The sequence below is a fragment of the Sardina pilchardus genome, chromosome 8 (genome assembly GCF_963854185.1).
Source record: "Sardina pilchardus chromosome 8, fSarPil1.1, whole genome shotgun sequence".
NCBI classification, from domain to species: domain Eukaryota; kingdom Metazoa; phylum Chordata; class Actinopteri; order Clupeiformes; family Clupeidae; genus Sardina; species Sardina pilchardus.
In genome coordinates, this window is record NC_085001.1 from 23,771,728 (window position 1) to 23,794,141 (window position 22,414).

Consider the following 22,414-nt stretch of genomic DNA (forward strand, 5'->3'; position numbering starts at 1 on the left):
CAAGCCTCTCCATGTCTGTCACAATGATTCTAGACTGCATCTTTTTTAGCAGCAATTTGAGTTCTGAGAAAGGAATGATCCTTTGCCATCACTCTGGCCTTGTGCTCACTTTGACTGACTGGGAAATTTTTTTTTGTCTGGTCTTTGACTACTCTAAAATGTGGATATTGTTCTCTGTTAAGCGGCGTTCACACCAAGAATAATAATGATAACGAGGAATAACGATAAAGAAAGCGATAAGAGAAGTCTCTCTTTATGTTAGTGAATGTCTAAAATGTGATGGCATTTGATTGGTGGTTAGATTTGTATCGCTCTCAAAATGCAATCAAATTGAAGTTGGATGAATTTATACATTTTGCAATCATTCTTTAATGGACAACTAATCAAATTGCAATTATTGGTGTTCATTCATACAACAAACATGAATCACTTGGGCAATGCTTAATCACTCTGCGGGTCTAAGCCAAGGAAACGGTGAAACTAAGTATCTAACCCTGTGTATATGTTCAGTCACTGTGAGCACAGTATTGTGCCTAATCTTCCAGCAAGTAGCTTCAGCAATCATTTATTGTGAACACATGATGCTTATACATTCCAAAACACCAAATGTAACACATAGAAAGGATGTGGTTTATTGTATTACACTAGTCATGTTAAGCACATAGTCCAATAAATATTGCAGCTGGGTTGTAGGAGATGGTGACTTCTACCTATGGAAAGCAAAACATATGTGTATAAGTTCAAAACAAATCCATAAAGCACTGATCATAAATTGTTCAATTGAAAAAAAAAACCATAATTGATATCTATTGCTGTGTTCCAAAAATGCACATACCTTATGACTGTTCACTATTTGAGTGCAGAAATAACTCAATATATCGGTTACCTGTGCAGAAAGAAAACAAGGTTCATGTTCTGCTTTGTAACACAAAGCATGAAAATCCACAAATGGTGATGATGTAACTAAATGTACTGCATAGCATGACTGCTGCTCAGCCCTGCATGCTGTATGTGTAACACAAAAAAATAACGTTTCATTTTTCTCCTGCAACTCCCTGTTACTATTCCTCATCAGGTCTAGTAGGGCTACATGCCCATTAAACTCTGGGAATTGTTGACTACAAATTACTGAAAAACTCCCCCCCAACTCTGACAAAACCTATATGGTCATAACGACTTACCAATATACTCCTTGTCTTTGGACATGGCGTCCACTGCATCCTCATGGTTTCTGAAGTGCACCTCTGCCTCACCACTTGCCCGGCCGTCTGAGCGATAGTCCATCATGATCCTAGCGACCCTCATTGGAGCAAAGAACTACGAGACACACAACACAGCAATTCACAAAGACTGTCTTGAACCTAACCACTGCACATGAATGCCGTGTTGGTAAAGAAATGCTACTGCTCTTAGTGCTCTATGCAGAGTTGGGCTGTCAGTTAAAGCTAGTGTTATTCAGGTTTTGGTATCTACATCCAAGGAGTAGTTAGGTTACTCATATGCACAATATCTACATATATGGAATGACTAGATTTGCTGTCAAATCCTTCCCACTAATGCATGTAAAACATTCCAACGTACTGTAAAATAGTCATATTTAGTGAATCTAAAAAAGAAACAAGTACTTTTACTTTGAGCATGTAATTCCTTCACTGTACAACAAGTAGTTTAGAATAGGAGTGTTTGCTTGAGGTCAATGCTATGAGATGCTGAAAACATTTACTTTGACAATGTCCTCAGCCGTAGCTCCAAATGGTAGCCCTCTCATGTGCACATAGTGAATGGGAACAGCAGAGACTGGAGCAGATCTTCCTGTTGAAAAGAAAAACATTTGTACACGAGAGCATCACTTTATTAGTCTGGCTATCACCATGCTAAGCTCAGCCTTTTAAGATTGAACATATATGTATGGGGAGTCTGCGCTTTATTTCTACTGCACAAGAGGCATGATCAATGGGCAAGGTTCAAATGACTCTGTACGCTTGGATAGTCCTTTAACCAATCAGCCCAACGATCCGGTGCATCTTTTGAATAAGCTAGTTTGTGATTGGAGAGAGATGTGCAGGTTTTCAGCCTGAGCTGCTGCTGGGCGAAATCCAAATTGCCAGCAGGTCAGACTTCATACTATCACTTTATAGCATGCTATGATGATTACCGCTACAAATCTCCATTATGCTGATCGCCAAATGTGATGTCAAGGTCAATAATAATAAAAAAAAATAAAAAAAATAAAAAAAAATACAAAGAAAAAGTAAAATACATTAGGCAGGTAACGTGTGCCACATAATCAACACACCTTCTCTGAGCCGATGTATTCCAGCGGTCTCTGAGGCTGCAGGGGTGTGCGTGCCTCTGTTTGGATAGGGGGTTCTGTTCTTTGGAAAATCAGCTGGCTCCTGGGTTTTCTGGCGAATCTCCTTTTTACTGCTGGGGAATATCTCAATATACCTAAACACAAGGCGAGAGAACAAGTTTGCCTATGATGACACACAAGTGACCTCAACTTTAAGGATGCCTCCTATAAGTAAGTAAAAGCAGAGAGAGTTTGAAAAAAATATGATTTGTTGTTTATTTAACAACATTTAAAAATGGCTCAGACAGCTTTATTGGTACGATGATAAATCATTTGGTTAAGGTGTAGTTTCAAACTAACTCTTTCACCTCGTTGCTATCACATAAATAGTCAAACTACTGGCACTACTACTGCTTGTTGTCTATGAGGATTATTTTCAGATGCTGCGTACGATATCTCTGCGCCCATGGTACGTTTGCAAGTTGCCTTGATTATTACGCCAGATGAGAGTGAAACGCCAGGTTTCATTTTTAGTTGATCTTATTGCACTTTCTAACTTGGGAGGAGACACGTTTTAAATGGGAAAATTACCAGAAATCTTAGTCACTTTTAAACATGAAGCTAGCAGGCGAGAAGCTAATGGTCTAATCCGATTCAATGATCTATGTTAGGCTGAAGCTAAAAGTTGTATCGCCAGACTCACAGAATGGCTGGATGAACGGGAACAAGGTAAATATCGATTGTTTTGCTCGGGGGGAGGTGGAAAATTAGCGTATTTCCAAAAATGGCGGAATATCCCTTTAAAGAAAGGTAGACATTGAAAGGATGATTTCAGTTATTTTGGTTTTGTCGGTCCTCTGAAGTCCTTTTAGACCTCCAGACCTTTTAGTCTGACCTGATAACAGCTTATCTCTTACCATGACCCCTCTCTTTCTTTTATTTCATGTAATCCATCAAGAATATCTGTTTTTAGTCATATAAATAATGGTAAGACTTTGTTTACACCAAACTTGTAGCTCTCATGCTCGCCCCGGAGACATGTGTGTTTGTAACCTGTCTCCGGTATGGTGAATAAAGTTTTGTACTCTGCCGTACAGTCGGCTTACCTGTGCATTACTTTTTGCCTCTTTGTGGATTAACACTTCATTTTTACCTCAATTGCCTCTAGGTTGTGTGGTACCATCATTTTTGTCCAAGCCATGTTAATTTATTTGATTACTCAAAATATCCGGTTGAATGACTACTACTACTACTACTACTACTACTACTACTACTACTACTAATAATAATAATAATAATAATAATAATGATAATAATAACAAAGTCTGATGTTAATTAGAAATTGAATAATCACTGATGAATACTGTCCGCTTCAACTTATTTCAGAGTAAAATTGAGGATTTTTCTTTTTTGTGGAAGAGTACCAACATACCTGGTGCAACTGTATTGTGACCCTGCCGGTAAAGCAGTAAGTGCACATCACTACCGGTATTATTCACCAATGACGTCAACAAATCATAGTACTTTGTCATAGTGGGACTATTTTTTAACGGGATAAAAAATGAATACAAAATGACCCACCTGCGTCCCATCACTTCCCTGTCTCTTTCCAGCGCCTTCACAGCCATCTCCTGGGAGGCAAACTGAACGTATGCATCCCCTTTGCACCGCCCTTTTCGATCAAGTAGCAGAGTCACCCCATTCTCCACAATGTCCAATCCTGAGGACAAGACAAAATGATAGTTGATGGTTACAATTAAGTGAGGCACATATAATGTACAAAATTACAGTTTGTAACAGTAAAGTATGATGATTCAAGTGAAGTACAAGATGAAGTTTAGCGGACCTGAAAAGAACTGGATGATGTCCTTCTCTGTACAGCTGAAAGACATGCCTCTGAGCCTGACCACTCCTTCATTCACTGGAGGACTGATTCCCTGCAGAATGCTCTGCATGACTCCCTGCTCGTCTTCTTCTGCCACCTCAAACACTGCACAACACACAGAGGGTGCTCAGAATACCAGTTACCATGTTAAATCATGTTACCATATTTGTTTGTAAAGAGTAAACGCACACCTTGTGAGGTGCTCACGGCGGTAAATGAAAGGTTACGTTTAAACAAAAGTGTCGTGGCACACTAGGAACTTCAAAATAATATTTTTTTATTGACCAACGTTTCGGCTTACGCCTTCATCAGGGTCATTTTACCATGTTACCAACCACATTTAGCAAGTTAGATGTAATGACACCACAATATTCCTCAAGACGGTTGTCCATTTTCAGTGAGCAGTGAGAACAATTGTAATGGGGAGAGAGAGAGAGAGAGAGAGATTGAGTGTGTGTGTGTGAGAGAGAGAGAGAGAGAGAACTTGATCAATGAGGATTTTCCATCCTGCATTGGCACAGTCAGTAATAATGACAGATACAGACCCTCAATATAGCGACTTCCTAGGTACTGCTTGTGTCTCTCCAGAGCCTTGCTGACATCCTCCTCAGTCTCCATTTCCAAGACGGCTTGTCCATTCGGCCTCCCATCTTTGTGATGCATAAAATGAACTCCTTTTGCCCCTTGACGAATCCTGCAATCTGTTGCAAGACAAGACAAGACAAGACAAGACAACAAACACACCCGTTTGTTAATAAGGTATGGTTGACCTGGGACATTATCAGCTTAACTAGATACCGGGTGAGCTTCACCTACCAGAGAAAAACTCCAATATATCCTCTGTCTTGCAAGACCGGACCAAGCCCTTGATATGGACTACGTAAACATCCTTTGTCTCAGGATTTGAGTTTTCCGTATACTCTGGTAGAGGTGGGTACTCATTCTCCTTGAATGGAGCACCTGCCTAAATAGTATCAGACCGTTCAACAGGACAATTAAGTTAGCTGCCAAAATAAGCAGAACGTGTTACTGAGACAGTCAGACACTTCAATGGGCAGAACAATCTACAAACACGCCACACACACTGGAGGACTGAAGTCGATGATGAATGCAGCAGATATTACTTCAACTGCGCGCTGCCTAAGACATGATTAGAGGGGATGCATCCCCTCTATTGAAATCCGGTCGCTTCTTATTATTACAGTGCATGGAAATGCACTGTATTGTTATTCCTAGGCTTTTTCTTTTTATTATTTTTATTTTTATTATTATTCTTCCAGGCCCTAATTTGACTCTAACCGCTTATCGTAGGAACTTGGTTCAAACTTTGTCACGTAGCTCTTGCATCAAAGTTTTGGCCTATTGCTTTTCATTTTTCTACGACTTTTACTTTTTGAAATATTAAATAAAAACTAAACTTAATTTTGCCATAGACTTAACATTGGCTTTGTGACATCATAATTAGCTTTTAAAGAAATAGTTCATGGAATCAACTTTGCCAGTGTTCTCTCACTGACTTCAGCAACTTCAATGGAACTTCTTCTCTGTGTGTCTCTCTATTGAACTGGATAGCTCACTTGTCATCCCCACTTTCTTTCACTTCTTTTTCTTCACTTCCTCTCACTTTCTCTATCACTCTCTCTATTCCTCACAATTTTGATAACTTTTCAAAACTATATTTAAAATAACAGTTTTATAGCAAAGCAACCACTGTAATTACTTAGTAACAACCTAGCAACCACTTCCATAATGACACCCTGGCAACCACCCTAGCAACCAATGTGATTTCCCTAGCAACCAACCTAGTCACCACTTTTTATAGAATAGTAACCACTTTAATTAACCTAGCAACATCTTAGTAATCACTTTAAGTAGCCTACCCTAGCATAATCCTTACAATGACTTTCCATGCACTGGTATTTCCTTCAGGAAATGCTTTTCTAGTTATTACAGTGCATGAAAATGCACTGTACTGTTCTTCCTAGACTTCTTATTATTATTATATTTATTATTATTCCGCTTACCACTTTTTCTGCCCGCAATTCCTCTTCAACCGTTTAACTTAGAAACTTCATTCAAACTCTGTAACGTAGGTCTTCTAATGGATCGGGTTGCTATAATTTTTCAACTTTGTAACTTTTATACTTTTTAAACTATAAATTAAAAACTATTAAAAATTACCCCATAGACTTAACATTGGCCTCTATGACATCACAATCGGGTCGTTGAGCAATTAGAATCTTATGCCAGGTGGCCAGCCCCACCTGCAGCAGCCCTCTCTCTCTCAGGCTATTAAGCATACAATCTCTCTGTGAAGACTACATATCCTGTTAACTGTTTCCTCTGTCCACAACTGTTTCAAAATAAAAGTCCTCGCTGCAATAATACACTATTAAATCATTTAACCATTGAAACTACTCATCTATTGAACTGTTCAACGATTCCAACTGTCAGTTATCATCAACTATGCTTCCATTCAACTACATGAAACCTTCATGTACCTAGCAACCAACATAGCAACCATTAAAATTAAGCGTTTTTGACAGTTTCCATAGCAACCAACATGATTATACTACCGTAACTTCTTTATTCCTGATAGTGGGCACCATGGATACCCTAGCAACTACTGTTTCAAAATAAAAGTCCTCACTAGCAAGTTAGCATTGTTAGCATGGTTAGCATTGTTAGCATAGTTAGCATTTTTTAGCATAACTGCTAAAAATGATTAGCTAAGTTAGCTAATCAACCTGGTTAGCATTGTTAGCATAGTTAACATTGTTAGCATAGTTAGCATGTTTAGCACAACTGCTAAAATGATTAGTTAAGTTAGCTAATCAACCTGGTTAGCATTGTTAACATAGTTAGCAATGTTAGCATAGTTAGCATTTTTAGCATTACTGCTAGAAATCATCAGCTAAGTTAACTTATCAACCTGGTTAGCATTGTTAGCATTGTTAACATTTTAGAATACCTGTTAGAAATTATTAGTTAAGTTAGAACAGGAATGTTTAAGCTTTAAAATGTCTACCTTAACACTATCAACTCTCTTTAAACTATGCAACCACCATGTTTACCCTAGCTACACCTTAGCAGCCATATCTACATTTTTTTGCATTTTCATGCACTGGTAATTCCTTGGAATTGCATTTCTAGTTATTATTATTCTTTTTACCTTTTTGTGCGCGCTATTCAGCCCGAACCGCTTAACGTACAAACTTGGTTGAAACACCGTTCAGTAGATCTTCCAAATATCTACTAGACAATCTATTTGACATTTTTGAGAAGTTTATACTTTTTGAGATATTTGTAATTAAAAGTGTATTTTCCCCCCATAGACTTTAATGGAGAATGTGATGTCATAATGAGCCAGAACTCTCAGTTCCCAGTCTAGTTAGAACACTGCCCTGTGAATCCAACTGTCACTTTTAATCAAAGATTCTAGAACAGAGTTCCACTTTAGAATGTTTGCCATACAATCTGCATACAAAGCATACAATCTGGCTCTCCCTGAACTACACATCCTATTGAAGTGTTTCCTGTGTGTCAAAATAAAAGTCTACCCAACAGATTGCATCCCCTCGTGTAATTCCTCGGGAATTGCATTTCTAGTTTACATTTGGTTTCTAAGACAGGTAATGTTAGCTAGCAGCTACGTGAACTCTATCGATTCAATACCTCGGGCGACTGGATACTCCGACATGACGTCCACGTTGACTTGACGTTCAGAAGAAAGGTATGTGATTGACTGGTAGACCAGTGATGATACCGTGGCCGATCATGTCGGTTACATGAAAGCCACATGACTTGGGTTGGAGAAGGTTTGTTTAGATGAAATATCTTGGTGCATGGTTGCCGAATTTCACCGAACGAACGACGCAGAGTTGATATCAACGCAGTCCTACAGTATCCAGCCATGACAGACAGCTTTAAAGTAAATGTCCCTGTAGTCCTTCCTTGCAGTTATTTCATATCGTCAGCTACCGAATATAGCCGACTTTAAACTCTTGGAGTCTAGTGAACCTCGTGCTACTGATTATTTATCCTTGCGTTGACCTGACTCTTCCGTTCAAGCAATTCAAGCAAAGTCTTTTTAAAGCGATCTGGTTCAAGCATAGACAGTAAAAGAAGATGGGTTCAGGTTCAAGCAGGGAATGTCTAATAATCCGTAGACGGGCTGGTTCAAGGCAGCATGTTTCCTGGTTGTGATTGAATAACCTCTATGTGAAGAAGAAGAACGAGGGAAAGGTCAAAACGATGTTTGCAACGGTTTGTCACATGTCGCCATCTAGTGCTTTGGCAGACGGACATTTGAAGAAGAGTGCTCTGCCTCTGCTTCAAGTGGTCCTCTCAACTTTTACCATAAACATGGCTTTTGACAAGCTAGAATATATTTGTGTGTTTACTCTAAAAATAGATGATAGAAATATGAAACGGATAGTTAAGTGAATATTGCCTATACTAATTGCGCACTGCAAGTAGACGATTTACCGTAAAAGTAGCCTTATTATCAAATATGTGCTGAGGACTAACAGTGTACTGTGTGTACTACATTAACATAATGGTAAAATGTATCGGGAATCACACAACATTTTTTTCATGCAGCTGTACTTAGTCTCGCGACAATTGCAGCATATCGAGACTTTGGATGGGGAAGGAGAAGTTTGCCTACACAGCGACGCGAAGGGACTAGAGGAGAGGAGTACAATCACAGACCTGCTCTGAGGACTAACATTTGACGGGGAAACCCCTGTTCTGGCTGGTCTAGTCTTGGAGAGAACTGACAGGCGTCTGGTACTGAGGACGAGCTACAGTATCAAGGAAAAATGAGTTTTTTATTGTAAGTAAATATTCTGTCTTTCTAATGCCCATGCTGAAACACAGTCTTTGTGTCTGATCCAGTTAGCTTAGCAGCTGGTGTAAGGTTAGCCCCTAGTTGCCAAGTAAAGCAGTAAGCTAACGTTAACCTAGCCAGGAATTGGAGCAGCTGCTTAGCCTTGTGTTGATCCTCGGACGAACTGTGTTTTTCATCTGTTTGGGGAGTGATTTTGATAGGACTGTCCACTGTTTTCGCCTAACGAGTGCTGTAATTCCATAGAGTTGAAATGGTCACATTCGAATGATCGGTCATTTAGGTTAGACATCTTAAGGAAACTGGAAGAGTTCGTCATCCTCTTATCTGTCAACACACTGGACCTTTGGTTCAGTGAGTTTTTCATGACATAGAAAAAGTGTCCAACAAACTGTTTTACCATACAGCATTGTGACTGGCGTATAATTATCATGCCGTTATTTCGTCGTTATCGATTATTCTTTGCCTTCATTCAAAGGCAGCTTTGGAAAAACGTCGGGGACTTGGCTAGCGAGGTTACTCGCTCCGTAGCCTAACGTTACTTGAGCTCTAAATACTCTTATCTGATCTACTGTAGATTACAGTATTGGGCCATTTATAACATAATGCTGTTGTTTCATACACATATTAATATTACACGCATTCAGGGGGACATTTGTATTAAAATCCTTAGGATCATCATGGTCACCCTTAAGATATGACTTATCAAGTAGATGATGACGTTAAGCTCCTTTCTGTTCTTATCACTAAACTCGGCACACACCCGAATTTTGTCAACATAGGCTACATCTCATGTCGTTGAAGATCCGACCCATTTCTGCTTGCATCAGGTCGTTCTTGCTTCTAATATTAAGGAGAGACCAAACGTTCTCTTTTCTTTCTAATAACAATCCTTATAACTTTGTGTTACCCACCTCACTTATTATAGTCACATTTGCTCTGGAAAATACTGATAAACACAGCAGTCTCTGTTCACAACAAACAATTGCTGACAACAATTAGATTACTTATTTACTGAAGTAGGGGAAGTTGCCTTGAAATTTAGCAAAGACACTGGGACAACTTGTGCAGAGGAAAGAGAATATGAGAAGTACCAGTGTGCAAATTGCACTCATCACTTGTTGAGTGATTATCAGGGCTAGCAGGTAATGGCATGTCTCTGCATAGTGTTCATTCCTTCTCGCTTCTTCATTTCAGTGAAAAGGGAAGCATGTGCAGACCAAGTCCCTGATTCAACGCCCTCAGACCAGCTCTTCTTAGTACAGTACATTGGTTGCCTGTAATCATGTCCATAAGTACTCCCTCAGGTCACAGTCTTTTTGTTCCAGTAGAGGAGTCATCATTTGCTGTTGGATTAAATCACCAAGCTGTGAACACCTTTGCACAGATAGAGCTTGCAGTGTTCGTTGGTAATGAAGTTACATTAATCTTTCCATTTCCCTGAATGAAGGTCGTTCAGTTGATTCTGTTATGGAAACACCGGGGGACTTTTTCCCCCCAGCAACTCGTGACTTTCTTTTTTTATAGGTTTGCTGTTTGGGTGTGTGTTTATGTGTGTGTAACATATCTCTTTTTTTCCATGTACTGAACATGCTTTTGTTTGGCATGAATCGGGTCTTGTACATTGTGAAGGAGGCTAGTTTTAGATTCACCTGGCATGCACCTCACAGTGAAGGGCCTCCTAAGAAAAGCATGACCATTGGCAGTATGGTGGTCATATGACAGGACAATGAGTTCTTGCGCCACCACCATCACACTCAGATGCACTACGGGCAGAAATGCATCACTTCAGCCTGTGGAGAAGTGTCTACAGTTGGATCTCGTTAAACCTCTGAAGCGCATCCTAAATTATTCCTGCATCATCTTCTACGTCCTCCTAACTCCTTAGCCTATTACTCTGTTGTGCACAGCGCACCGAGATCAAATCAGTGTTCGAGCTGCTGAACAACCTTTGATAAACATACCACGACACATAACCATGAGCCAGACTTCACCTCACCTAACCTCACAGGACTCTGCGGTCTCATGTCCCATATACCGCTTGAATCTTGAGCAGTTGGGTCGTCTGGATGTGGTCACTCTGTCAAAGGCATGTTGAAATATTTGCTGAAGATTATGATGGTAGCTGGAGGAGAGGTCAAGCAGAGCTGAGGGTCAAAAAATAAAGCTGGTTCCCTGGATGTCTGGACCCAGTGGTGGAGGGAGCAACCAATACAGGCTAGTGTCCTTTGAGAATATGACCATGAAGGGGGTAAAATATACATTTGATTAATAAATAATGTTAATATAGCATATAATTGAAATATAATGGATTAATGATATAATATATGATAATAACATAAATTTTTCATTGGGGTTGTTAGGGCCTCTTCGCCCCTTTATGTCATGGGAAGTGGGAACAAGTTATTGCTTCATAGACGTGTGACCTTTATGCCGACAGATGTATCTCACTTTCTTCCTTCTTTTGGTTTCTTCTGCTTTTAGGGCCTCTCTTGGCCTTTGTTGTGAATTGTCCACGTCTGCCTTTTTGGTTCCAGTGGTTGCTTGAGGTTGATTGGTCAGCACTATGGTTTTGGATTAGCTTCAGTTCTTGTCACAAGATATCGGCTATATGTAGTTCACAGATACGTATTACTGAGATTGTTTTGCTCCCTGCGCAGCAGTATCCTGTGTTCGCCTGCTTTTTGTCGTCAGACAAGTGGTTTTATTGACTAGCCCCGAGCACCGTCAACTGTAATCGTACATCTTATTTATTTTTACTGCTGGTGCTACCATTCAGCTACAGCTTTGGTCCTAGTGGTCAAATGCATGGAACATAATCCGGAGGCACAAATAGGATGCCTCCCAATTTACCCTCCTGCATTGCTCATGATCAGTGCTGAAAAGCCAAAGAGCGTTGACCTACTGTCACAGCATGGCATGGCCTCAGTAGTAGCATGACTCTGGTTCTGATGGTGGCAGGTGTGTGTGTGTGTGTGTGAGAGAGAGAGAGAGAGAGAGAGAGAGAGAGAGATTATTGTTATTATTATTATTATTGTTATTATTATTTGAATGTGTACAGTTATATCACATGTGTAAGCTTTGGCAACACAATGTTTCTTTGTCATGCCAATAAAGCTAATTTGAATTGAATTAAATTGAATTGAGAGAGAGAGAGAGAGAGAAAGAGAGAGAGTGAGAGACAGAAAATGTGTGTGGTGGTGGGTGCATCCTCCCATGTCGCCCACCTCACGCCTGATTGCATATTTGTGCCATGCGTACACTGCTGTGTTGTTTGTTGGGCCCCTTTGGTGGGCTGACAGACCCAGCTTGTGTCCGGTGCCCCGTGGCTTTGCGTGCACGCATCACACACACACACACACACACACAAAGAGTTGCGCAAAAAGGAGTCACGATATGTCACAAGCTAGGCCTACACATTTCCTCTTTGACCACATAGGCCTGCATGCTGCCCCATGCACAGCATCATGTCTACCACGCTCTCCCCTTTATGAACAGGCAACTTCAACTTCAGAAGCTCAGCTCAAGCACCAGTCTCTCAGTGCTGCTCGAGCACACCTCCATTTAGGTCTTAACCTTCCACAGATGAATAACGATGAAGGTTGTCAGGAAACACGTAAGCCCCGCAGTTCATCCGGTCCAATCCCGTTCTCAAACGAAGGACTTGGAAATGTGAATCTCCGGACTTGTTAGGACCGGTCGATGCCGAGTTGATTAAACACGGCTGCAGGGTGCGTCTTTACTCTGTACTCAAATCGGTCATCTTTGATCTACAATACCTTCATACCTTCTGCGGCATCGTTCTTTAAGAACGTTGGCTGTCATTAAGTCATTAAGTGTCTGAATCACGTTACCAACACCCACTGATCTATGAAGAATAATTAGTTACTCTTTACAGATCAGTGCCAACAGCAGGCTGAAAAAGGTGCAGCGCAGCCCACTCCCCTGTGATGTCACGGTTCATTCAGTGAGAATGTCTTTTGCAGTCGTTCCATTTGGCAGATGTCTCTGTCAGGCAGTCGCGATAAGCATGATGCCAAGGAGACACTGTGCGATTTTGACAGGATAGTAAGCCCCGAAGCCCGTCGGCTTGCACAGACTTTTTTGACTTGGGGCAAATTCCTGTCCAGTTTGTCAACAGACTCACAACACGCGATTAGAAGACATGACAATCAACGTTCCAAAGCTCCAGTCCGATCCGACTGGGTTTCAGCCACATCAGAAATTGTAATTATGTCTTGCCTTGTGTGAGCTGTCGAACGTGCTGTTTGAGCACAGCAGTCAAGATCGATTGAAACAGGTTAGTGTGACTTACCATGTCGTAAGCGACTTAAAACAAAAAATGACATTCAGTGTCTGCCCAGCTTAAGTCACATGTCATCAGGCACAGTCATGCTCTTGGACATGAAGGAGCACGGTTCTGGTGATGTTTACGTCTATGTTCAGCGAGGTACAGGAGCATCAGGCTTTTCGGGTTTCAGGCCACATGGATTGCCTCCATTCCCAGGTATGCCTAGTTCAGGTTCAGTCGTAGAATAGTTGTGTCTTTGTTGGACACCTGACTATGTTTGACCAGCAGCTGATTGTGCTTTTATCAGCCCGCTGTGGCTGGCTAGGCAGATACAGTAGAGTTGTCTGTGTGTTCTCCTCGACAAGGCATGTCAGTGTGTGTGTGTGTATGTATGTATGTGTGTGTGTGTGTGTGTGTGTGTGTGTGCGCACGCATGCGCTTGCACGTGTGCACACGTGTGCAAAGTTCGGTTTGTTGTGTTGGTACAGAAAACCCTAAGGCGTGTGTGTGTGAGGCGGCCAAGAGAAATTAAAGTCTAGGTTAGGTTACGCCCAAGCTGCGTACGAACAGCAGTCAAGTCAAGTCAGTTTCTCACAGGCCCATTCACACTGTGGTCTTCCTGTGGTAAAGCCAAATCAGAGTCACGCCAGCATGTAATCGAGTTAGCCGCCCCTCCAGTGACATTTGATTGCATTACTCCTCATGTGGCTGTGTGTGACTGTCTATTGTCTCCCAGACAGGACATTAGCCTAGCCTCTGTGTTTGAATGCTACCTTTGAGGGATAACTCTCTCTTTTCAGACTTGTGTCTTCCAATGAAAAGTGTCTGTGTCTCTCTCTCTCTCTCTCTCTCTCTCTCTCTCTTTCTCCCCCACTCTCCTTTGACATGTCTTTCTGTATGCCTTTAGCCCTTGATTTGTGCCTATATGACATTGTATTCACTCATGTAGCCCGTGGCGCCGGCCTATATAGCCTGGTGTCCTACTTCCACTCTGCCGTGCAGCGCCTCACATCCCCGTCTCTGTCTGTCCTTGCCTCCCGCAGCGGAAGCCGGTCGTCAAAGACCTTCAAGCCGAAGAAGAACATTCCGGAGGGCTCGCACCAGTACGAGCTGCTGAAGCACGCCGAGGCCACGCTGGGCAGCGGGAACCTGCGCATGGCGGTCATGCTGCCCGACGGAGAGGACCTCAACGAGTGGGTGGCGGTCAACAGTAAGTAGCCCAAGGCTTAGGTCTTAGCCGCTTCGCACTTGAGCGCCTCTTACATTTTTCATTAAAGAGGTTCTCTCTCTGACGGACAGTTGTCTGTCGCCGAGTCTTTTTTTTTATGCCTTTGTCTTAGGGGTGTAAAAAATAACCGATACATATCGATATTCGTTTTTAACCTGTAAAAGACGACTACATCGATGCATCAAGCCTCGTTTCGAATTTTTCATGACATGAATCGGTTATTGTTTCGATTTAAAAGACTCAAATCGGTTCACATTCGCAAACGTTTCTGACTTGACCGTCTCTTATGAAATACTCGATTTCCTGGCCTGGTGCGTGGCTGTGTGCATCCCAATTTTGATTTGAGAACAATGACAGCCTCTCATTGGTCAAAGATGGCATAGCCTATCACGTTCTTCTATCCATTCCAACGAAACGTGCCCTGGACGTGCCTGAAGGAATGAGATGCTAGTCTTCCTCAGAAAAGATTTCTGACAACTCCGAACCTATATTCAACGCGCCGGCGAAACTTAAATCCAAAGTTTGGAAGTCGTTTGGCTTTTTCAAAAGAGAAGGTCTCTTTATATGGCTCTGGTTCTATCTCTCCCGTTGTCAAACGGGCATATCCCAGGATTCTGATTAACTTTAACTTTGAAAGATCGCTACTTTTATAGCCTACATGGCATCCAACTAGCTACAATCCACCTCCGTCATATGCTACAATGTTACTATGGTTCTGCACGTCTGTATTTCAGCTTGGATGCAACAAGATAGTTCATTTAAACTTCGCAACGAGTTTGGCGAATTAATATTCAAGTGTGATACGGGAACTACTTCAAAGGCAGCAGGTTATACGAAGTTAATGGCCACCCCATCAGCCAATCAGAGAAGAGAATTCCATTGTTGAGGGAGATAAGCAGAGAATCATTTATTCTTTTACATGAGAAAAGGCCAAGGGCAAAGCACTACTTTATTTTCTTTTGTAACGACACCTCTTTGGTCTTTAATTTTTTTATGCAACATATACAGAGATATGTGTTTCTTCTGTTTATTTCTTTATGGTGTCCTCAGTGTGTGTCATTACTAAAATATTATATGAAAAACCTCACCTTTTCACAATAAAATGTTTTGTCATGTTCATACATCAAGTTGTTTGTCCTATTGATAACCATTAACTTGATCATGTAAAATGTGCACAATTGTAAAGTGAATGTGCACAATGAAAAATAACTTTCAGAATGCTTTCGATTATTGAACCGCATCGAATTGCATCGAATCGCATCGAATTGAATCGTACCGAATCGTTTGCTATTAACATGTATCTTTTTTTGAATCGTATCGTGACAATGTATCTAGATGCGAATCGTATCGTCTTTCACATGAGAGATTCACACCCCTACTTTGTCTCCGTCTCTCCACGTCATATGGTCTCTGACCTCTCAGGCTATCTGTCACTCAATTTCTTTCTCTCTTTTTTTTTCTTCTTCTTTCATGCTCCCTCTCTCTCACTGTGAGTATATGAAGACTCATGATGCGTGTGTCTCATCTGGTCAGTGGATGACTTCAGTTGCATCCTCTCAGCCACTGTGGAAGCATGGATCTGTATTTTCTTTCACGGTTCATCAATGAACCAGTCTAGACCCCTCTGACTGCTATATTCCAGACATAAGGGGAGGGGGATATCTAGTAATAGATCAACACTGAGCACCCGGACTGCTCTGTCTCCAACCCCCCCCCCCCGCCCCCCCCCCCCCCCCCCCAAAAAAAAGAAAAATTATTCAATATCCGGTCCTCATTAGTTCCACACTCCCCTTTGCTCCAATGTATGGAAGGACATGCTGCGTTTTGACAAGCATTCAGGCTGCAGCCACAAACCTTTTGTGTGTCTCCACTTTCCTCCAGGCATCAGTATGGCCACTCTGCTATTTATACAGTAGAGGAGATATGGCTCTGTGTTTGTGAGAGCACGTGTGTGCGCCTGCGTGCTTGTGAGATATGGCTGTGTGTGTGTAAATGAGATATGTGTGTGTGTGTCTGTGTGTGCACTGCATTCTCCACAGGCCAAGACAAGTGGCCCAGCCCCTGCTGCAGACATGCTTGAGCAGGCAGCAGCCAGCCGCCATGGTGGTGGTGCTGGTGCTGGTGGTGCCTTTGCTGAGGTGTTGAGTTGCATCTAATCACTCTGGGTCATTAAAGAAGAAACATGCCATGCTGCTTCAGCTCTGAGGCTAAGAAACAAAGAGCCAGGAGTGCTGATGAAGCAGTGTGGGTTGACCGGGGATTTAGCTTGATACAGTAGATGTTCATTACTACAGAAACACAAGTTGTTGTAATAGTCGTAGTAGCAGCCGTAGGATCAGTAACAAGATTAGAGTTAGCATTAGTAGTAAGAGTAGTAGGAGACTAGCATGGCATCTTGTGCGTGCGTGCGTGCGCGCACATATGTGTGTCAATGACCCTCTTTAGAACTGCACTACTGTAACAAGATGCCACTGCTTATTTGTTTATTTAGCCACTCGGCAGTTTAGCACTTACCGTGGGCTTCTGTTGCGTAAACGGCAACACAAACACAAAGTATCCATGTAAACACTCTTCCTGCCCCGTTTTGTCTTTTTCTATGTGCTACTTGTTAACCCCATCCTTCATCTGTCTGCTGTGTAGGACTTGGCTCTCCATTGCACTCCTCAGTGTGTGGTGCACTCACTGCTGACGGCCGCGCTTTCTCCCGCTCGCTTTATTTACTCGAGCTCAGTCAGGCCTGAACACACATCACCTCCAGCAGTGTTGGTCTATATGCTATATGCTGAATGCTGAAGCACCCAGGTCTTAATTTTTCACTGCAAATGGCCCTGGTAGAAAATGTGCTGTGCCTGCAGTGCGTGTTCGCCAAGACTAGACGAACGAACACACACACACACACACACACACACACACACACACAGCTATATTACACACATAAAATACAGACACGCACACAAACACAAAGCTATATTACACACATAAAATACACACACACACATACACACACACACACACGATAAACAAAGAAAATGTAAATAGCCTATGCAAATACATTATAACAAATGCTAATGGGTGCATTAGATCATTTTTAGAGAGGTTATTATTGCATCCAGTGAGAAAATTATTTTATTGAAATGGTGGCACATTTTTGAGTCTCCAAACCTCTCCATGGTTGTACAAGCGGCACGTGTGTTTCGGCAAACATTCAGACGAGCATCAACATATCGTGACATTCCAGAGGAAATGCTTCTCCTGCTGAGCTCCCGAGGGGATGAGGAGATACATGTATCTCTGTCCATTACAAATGACCAGCAGACTGAGCCGTGGGCCTCTCTAGCACTAGCCTGTTCCCGTTGTCCAGCGCTATTTAGCCCCTCAGGTCTGTTACTGGCATGTGTAACGGATGGAGGAGGTATTCCAGGTATGAAGCACAAGGTCAGGTGCAGTGTAGTAAGTCAAACGGTGAGACGTACTGTAAGCTAGGTAGTCAGGTCAGGTGTGGTGTCTTGAATTTCCCCTTGGGGATCAATAAAGTATCTATCTATCTATCTATCTGGTGATATTAATATTTCTAATTTTAGACTGCTCATTGAAGAGCCTTGGTTTTGTTATGTGTTTCTGTTATAATCTATAGACCAGCTAGATTAGGAGATTCAATGTCCAGGAGATTATCTCATTCTCCCTTTCTCTCTCTCTTTCTCTCTCTCTCTCTCTCTCTCTCTCTCTCTCTCTCTCTCTCTCTCTGTTTTCCCATTGCTGTTTAGCTGTGGACTTCTTCAATCAGATCAACATGCTGTATGGAACCATAACAGACTTTTGCACTGAGGACAGCTGCCCTCTCATGTCTGCAGGCCCCAAGTAAGTCTTACACTGGACCCCCAATGTCTTCATTCCCCACCTCAACCTCTGCTGTCTGTCTCACTACTCGTCGCACTAATAGTCTCTGCCAGACGTGGACATCAAAGTAGAAATGCAGCCAGAGGCAGCTCTTGGAGTAAACTCAGACACGGACATGTCTCCGCCATCAATAGACCCTTTCAACTGCATGAGCAAACATGTGCGTTCCTAAGCCATTTCTGGTGGCACAGGAACAACATTGAGCTAATGGTAACAGGGTGACAAACAAACATAAAATTGAGCGTTACGCTGAGGTACAACACAGTATCTGCGTTGGTTTTGAACGTTTCAACCGGAAACCTAGAAACAGATTGTAAGGGTCTAATACACATCTTTAAGATTCTTCTTCTCCCATCGACCATCAGGTATGAGTACCACTGGGCCGATGGAACCAACATCAAGAAGCCTATCAAGTGTTCCGCACCCAAGTACATCGACTACCTGATGACCTGGGTTCAGGACCAGCTCGACGATGAGACTCTGTTCCCTTCTAAGATAGGTATGCATATCTTCTTATGTTACATAATATGCCTGGTGTCATTAAGGGGTGTGTAGATATGCTTTCTTGCTTCCATTTACTGTGTTAAGGTCTTGGCTCCTAGGAAAACAGTGATCATACACTGCCTCTTTGAGGTTTTTTTTTCTTTTTTCTTTTTTTCTTTTGTGCTTGTTTTCGTTCTATCTATGGACTATGACTAATTCAAGCTATATTAAAACTGTCTGTCTCCGTGTATTGTAATAAAGGCGTTTATTACTTTTCCACATGTTGCAGTCATGTCTGCTGTAATCCTGATATGGAGTGTACAGTGGAAATCTGACATACATCACTTTACTGTTACAAGTACTGTAGTCTAGTCTAATTTAGTGTAATATAGGAGAGGCTTCACACTCTCTCTATGTGTACAGCCCTTTGTGCATGGAAAATGTGCTATGTAAATAAATATTTAGAGTCCAATGTTTTGCATGCGGAATTTCGCACAAAAGTTTGTTTTTCATCGCAATGAACTTCGTCCTTGGTGTGTACAGACTAATTACAATACATGTGTTTAATAGCCTGTGTAATTTAGTGAATATTTTGTCCGAAAAATCGGACTGTTTTACTTACTTACTTCTTTATGTAGCTAGTACATAGCTAGTACCACCCTGCCGCCCCAGTGCTCTAATCTCTGTGTATGTCGTCCCATCTGTGCGCTGCCCCGTGCCCTCTGCAGGAGTGCCCTTCCCCAAGAACTTCATGTCGGTGGCCAAGACCATCCTGAAGCGCCTGTTCCGGGTCTACGCCCACATCTACCACCAGCACTTTGACTCGGTCATCCAGCTGCAGGAGGAGGCCCACCTCAACACTTCGTTCAAGCACTTTATATTCTTCGTCCAGGTGAGGCCGCGCCGCCACGTGATGTCTACTGATGGCACACGCACCTTTAACATTTAAAGGCACAGTCAGCGATTGTGCAGGAAGTTATGCTGATTATGTTTATGTGTATATTTAGAATGATTAGCAAACGAATTTGTCCAAAACAACGTGCATTACATCTTAACTAAAGACTAAATGAAACACAACATGGAGGTAGCTCACGCCTCCCTTCAGTATTCCTGGAGAAACTCCACACAGAGTTTCGTTTTCGTTTGGGGGACAGGCTGCTCCCACTTTCTCCCAGTTTTCGGAGCCTGGGCTGCCTTCAAAGAACTTTTTTTTTTCTTCTACACTATATTCACAGGATGGGCAGCTTGTGAGGAGATGATTGCTGAATGTGACAAAAAATGTTATGGGTTAGAACTGTACAGTCACTGACTGCAACATTAACAGAGTTTTGCATAACCCTGTTACGTTTTAGAAACACTCATGTTGGGTCATTCCACCAGTGTGAAATGTGCATGTGTCCTTGGTTTTCCCTAATGCTATGAGGGCAGAGTGGGAGAAAGTCAACTATGTATGCCTTGCACAGACTTGGATGCAAACTGCCTTCCTATTTAAAACTTTTGCAATTTGGTTACAATGCAGACCAATAGCGTGATTTTATTATTATTATTATTGTAGTTATTTACTGTGGTAATGTATGTGTCTGTTTTTGCCTTCCAGGAGTTCAACCTGATTGACAGAAAGGAACTGGCTCCCCTTCAGGAACTGATCGAAAAGCTCACATCCAAGGACCGATAAAATGACTTCACACTGCTACACGTCGACACGCTGTCCACACACTCTCTCGTCCTTTTCTCATCGGTCATTATTTCTACCCCTCGATGACAAACTATCCAACATGGTTTCACACAATCCATATTACCTTGCCATCACTATCATGTAGTAAGATGTCTCCTATAACGACAGAGGGAGGGCAAACCATTTTAACACAGAACTCCAGTCTGTTCCACACATTTGTGTCGTCTGTCTAATTTCCTGCCCTTTGCTCTACGGGACCCAACATAGGAAAAGGGTACTTCTATTTTGCGCTCCCCTGCAATGGTGTGCTTTCAAACATACACAGATGTTGTAAGTGCCTAATAGTATCTGTTGGAAAATTGTAATCGCTTTGCTTGAAGTCACCACCAGATGATGGTGAACGCAACCAGAATTCCTTTCCAGTACTCCAGTACTGGTCTCATTTAATACATGTCAATAACTACTGCACACAAACAGCAAACACATGCATACATACATGCATACATGCATACATACATACATACCGTACATACATACAGTACATCACGCAAAGTTCACAAAATGTCACAAACAAAAGCAAAAACAGTCTTAAAAGCCTCTATGCATCTTATTAGAATTGCAGTGAAGGTCAAAGGCCACTACCTAAGGAGCACACAGCTGAGAACCAATCAGTTTCACCGCCATCATTACTAATCTCATCATCATCATCATCATCAGCTGCTGGGTGGCAGTATTCTATTTCTGCTACCTGTATTTATCTACGTCTGTCTAACATCACCTTTTCAAGCAAAATTAATGGATATAATACTTATGAATGTAGTGAGGGAAATGTTTGTTACAAACTCGCTTGATAAAGTTTTTGGTTGGAGGGGAGGGGTAGGACGCTGTAAGCTTACTATGCAATATGTTTTTTTGTTTTTTTGTACTTCTTTTGCTGGCATTTTTGATAGCCCATTGTCTTTCGATTTTAGACTGTGGTGCGGTTAACTCCAAAGGCCACTTGGATTTCTCTAATGTCGACAGACATGGTAAGAGGAGGCTACTTTTTAGTCTTTGGCTGCTCTGCTCACACGTACAGTCCAATCTAGAGAAATAGAATTTTTTATGGTCCGATTGATCAGAGACTTTGATCTGTATACACAGCGGTTTTGTAACCACCAGACAGATGTACTTCATTGGCTTTGAAAAAAGTAAAAGAGACACACTATTTTTGACCACATTTCTGTATATACTTTATATATATATATAAATATAATGTGCATAAAGAAGGCATATTTGATGAAGTTTAGAGGTATTGAAACAAAGTCTAAAATGAGTTATATTTGCTTGGTATTGTCAATGTTTTATTTTGTTGTCGTTTGCACTTTGAATTCGTATTTTAAGAGGTGAAATGTCCCTGTACAGCTACCTCTTCCATCAAGAAAATATCTATGATCCCTTATTCTGTTTGGTGTTTGGACATTTTTTCCCCTTACCATGTTTAAGAGGCTTATATAGGTTTAATTAGTTTCTTCCATTTGGTTTCGATCCCCATTGAATGTTATCACTTTAATTTTACTTTCAGTGAATTTAATTCACTTTAATGAATGTGATACAATGTATGAGAAAACGAAATGTGTGAGGAGAAAAAAAAATGTTAACCTGTCAGAGTGTCCTCAAAATTCTTTGGAAACCTCTTGATGCATTTTTATAAAGTTGTAAACAATGTACACAAATTGTATGCAGTGGAAATCTAAGATATGGGACTTTGTGGTACCTTATTGAATGCTGTTTATAAGATAATAAAATTATTTGTTTGGAGATTTCACTAAAA

The 22,414-nt window shown here is 41.6% G+C and overlaps 2 protein-coding genes across 2 annotated transcripts; one reads left to right on the forward strand and one right to left on the reverse strand.

The window, feature by feature from the left end:
- Nucleotides 1-609: 609 nt before the first annotated feature.
- On the reverse strand, nucleotides 610-8,363 carry grsf1 (G-rich RNA sequence binding factor 1). The gene is made up of 10 exons (XM_062543284.1): nucleotides 7,854-8,363; nucleotides 4,995-5,142; nucleotides 4,724-4,879; nucleotides 4,140-4,283; nucleotides 3,875-4,013; nucleotides 2,297-2,448; nucleotides 1,724-1,812; nucleotides 1,182-1,317; nucleotides 836-886; nucleotides 610-710 (listed from the first exon to the last, which is right to left on the reverse strand). Exons 1-9 carry the CDS (start codon nucleotides 8,091-8,093, stop codon nucleotides 837-839), a joined length of 1,254 nt encoding a protein of 417 aa, XP_062399268.1. The 5' UTR covers nucleotides 8,094-8,363; the 3' UTR covers nucleotides 610-710; nucleotide 836.
- Nucleotides 8,364-8,843: 480 nt separating this feature from the next.
- Nucleotides 8,844-22,414, forward strand: mob1ba (MOB kinase activator 1Ba). The gene is made up of 6 exons (XM_062543285.1): nucleotides 8,844-9,015; nucleotides 14,362-14,528; nucleotides 18,311-18,404; nucleotides 18,809-18,942; nucleotides 19,655-19,818; nucleotides 20,524-22,414. The coding sequence occupies exons 1-6, from the start codon at nucleotides 9,002-9,004 to the stop codon at nucleotides 20,599-20,601; spliced, it is 651 nt and encodes a 216-aa protein (XP_062399269.1). The 5' UTR covers nucleotides 8,844-9,001; the 3' UTR covers nucleotides 20,602-22,414.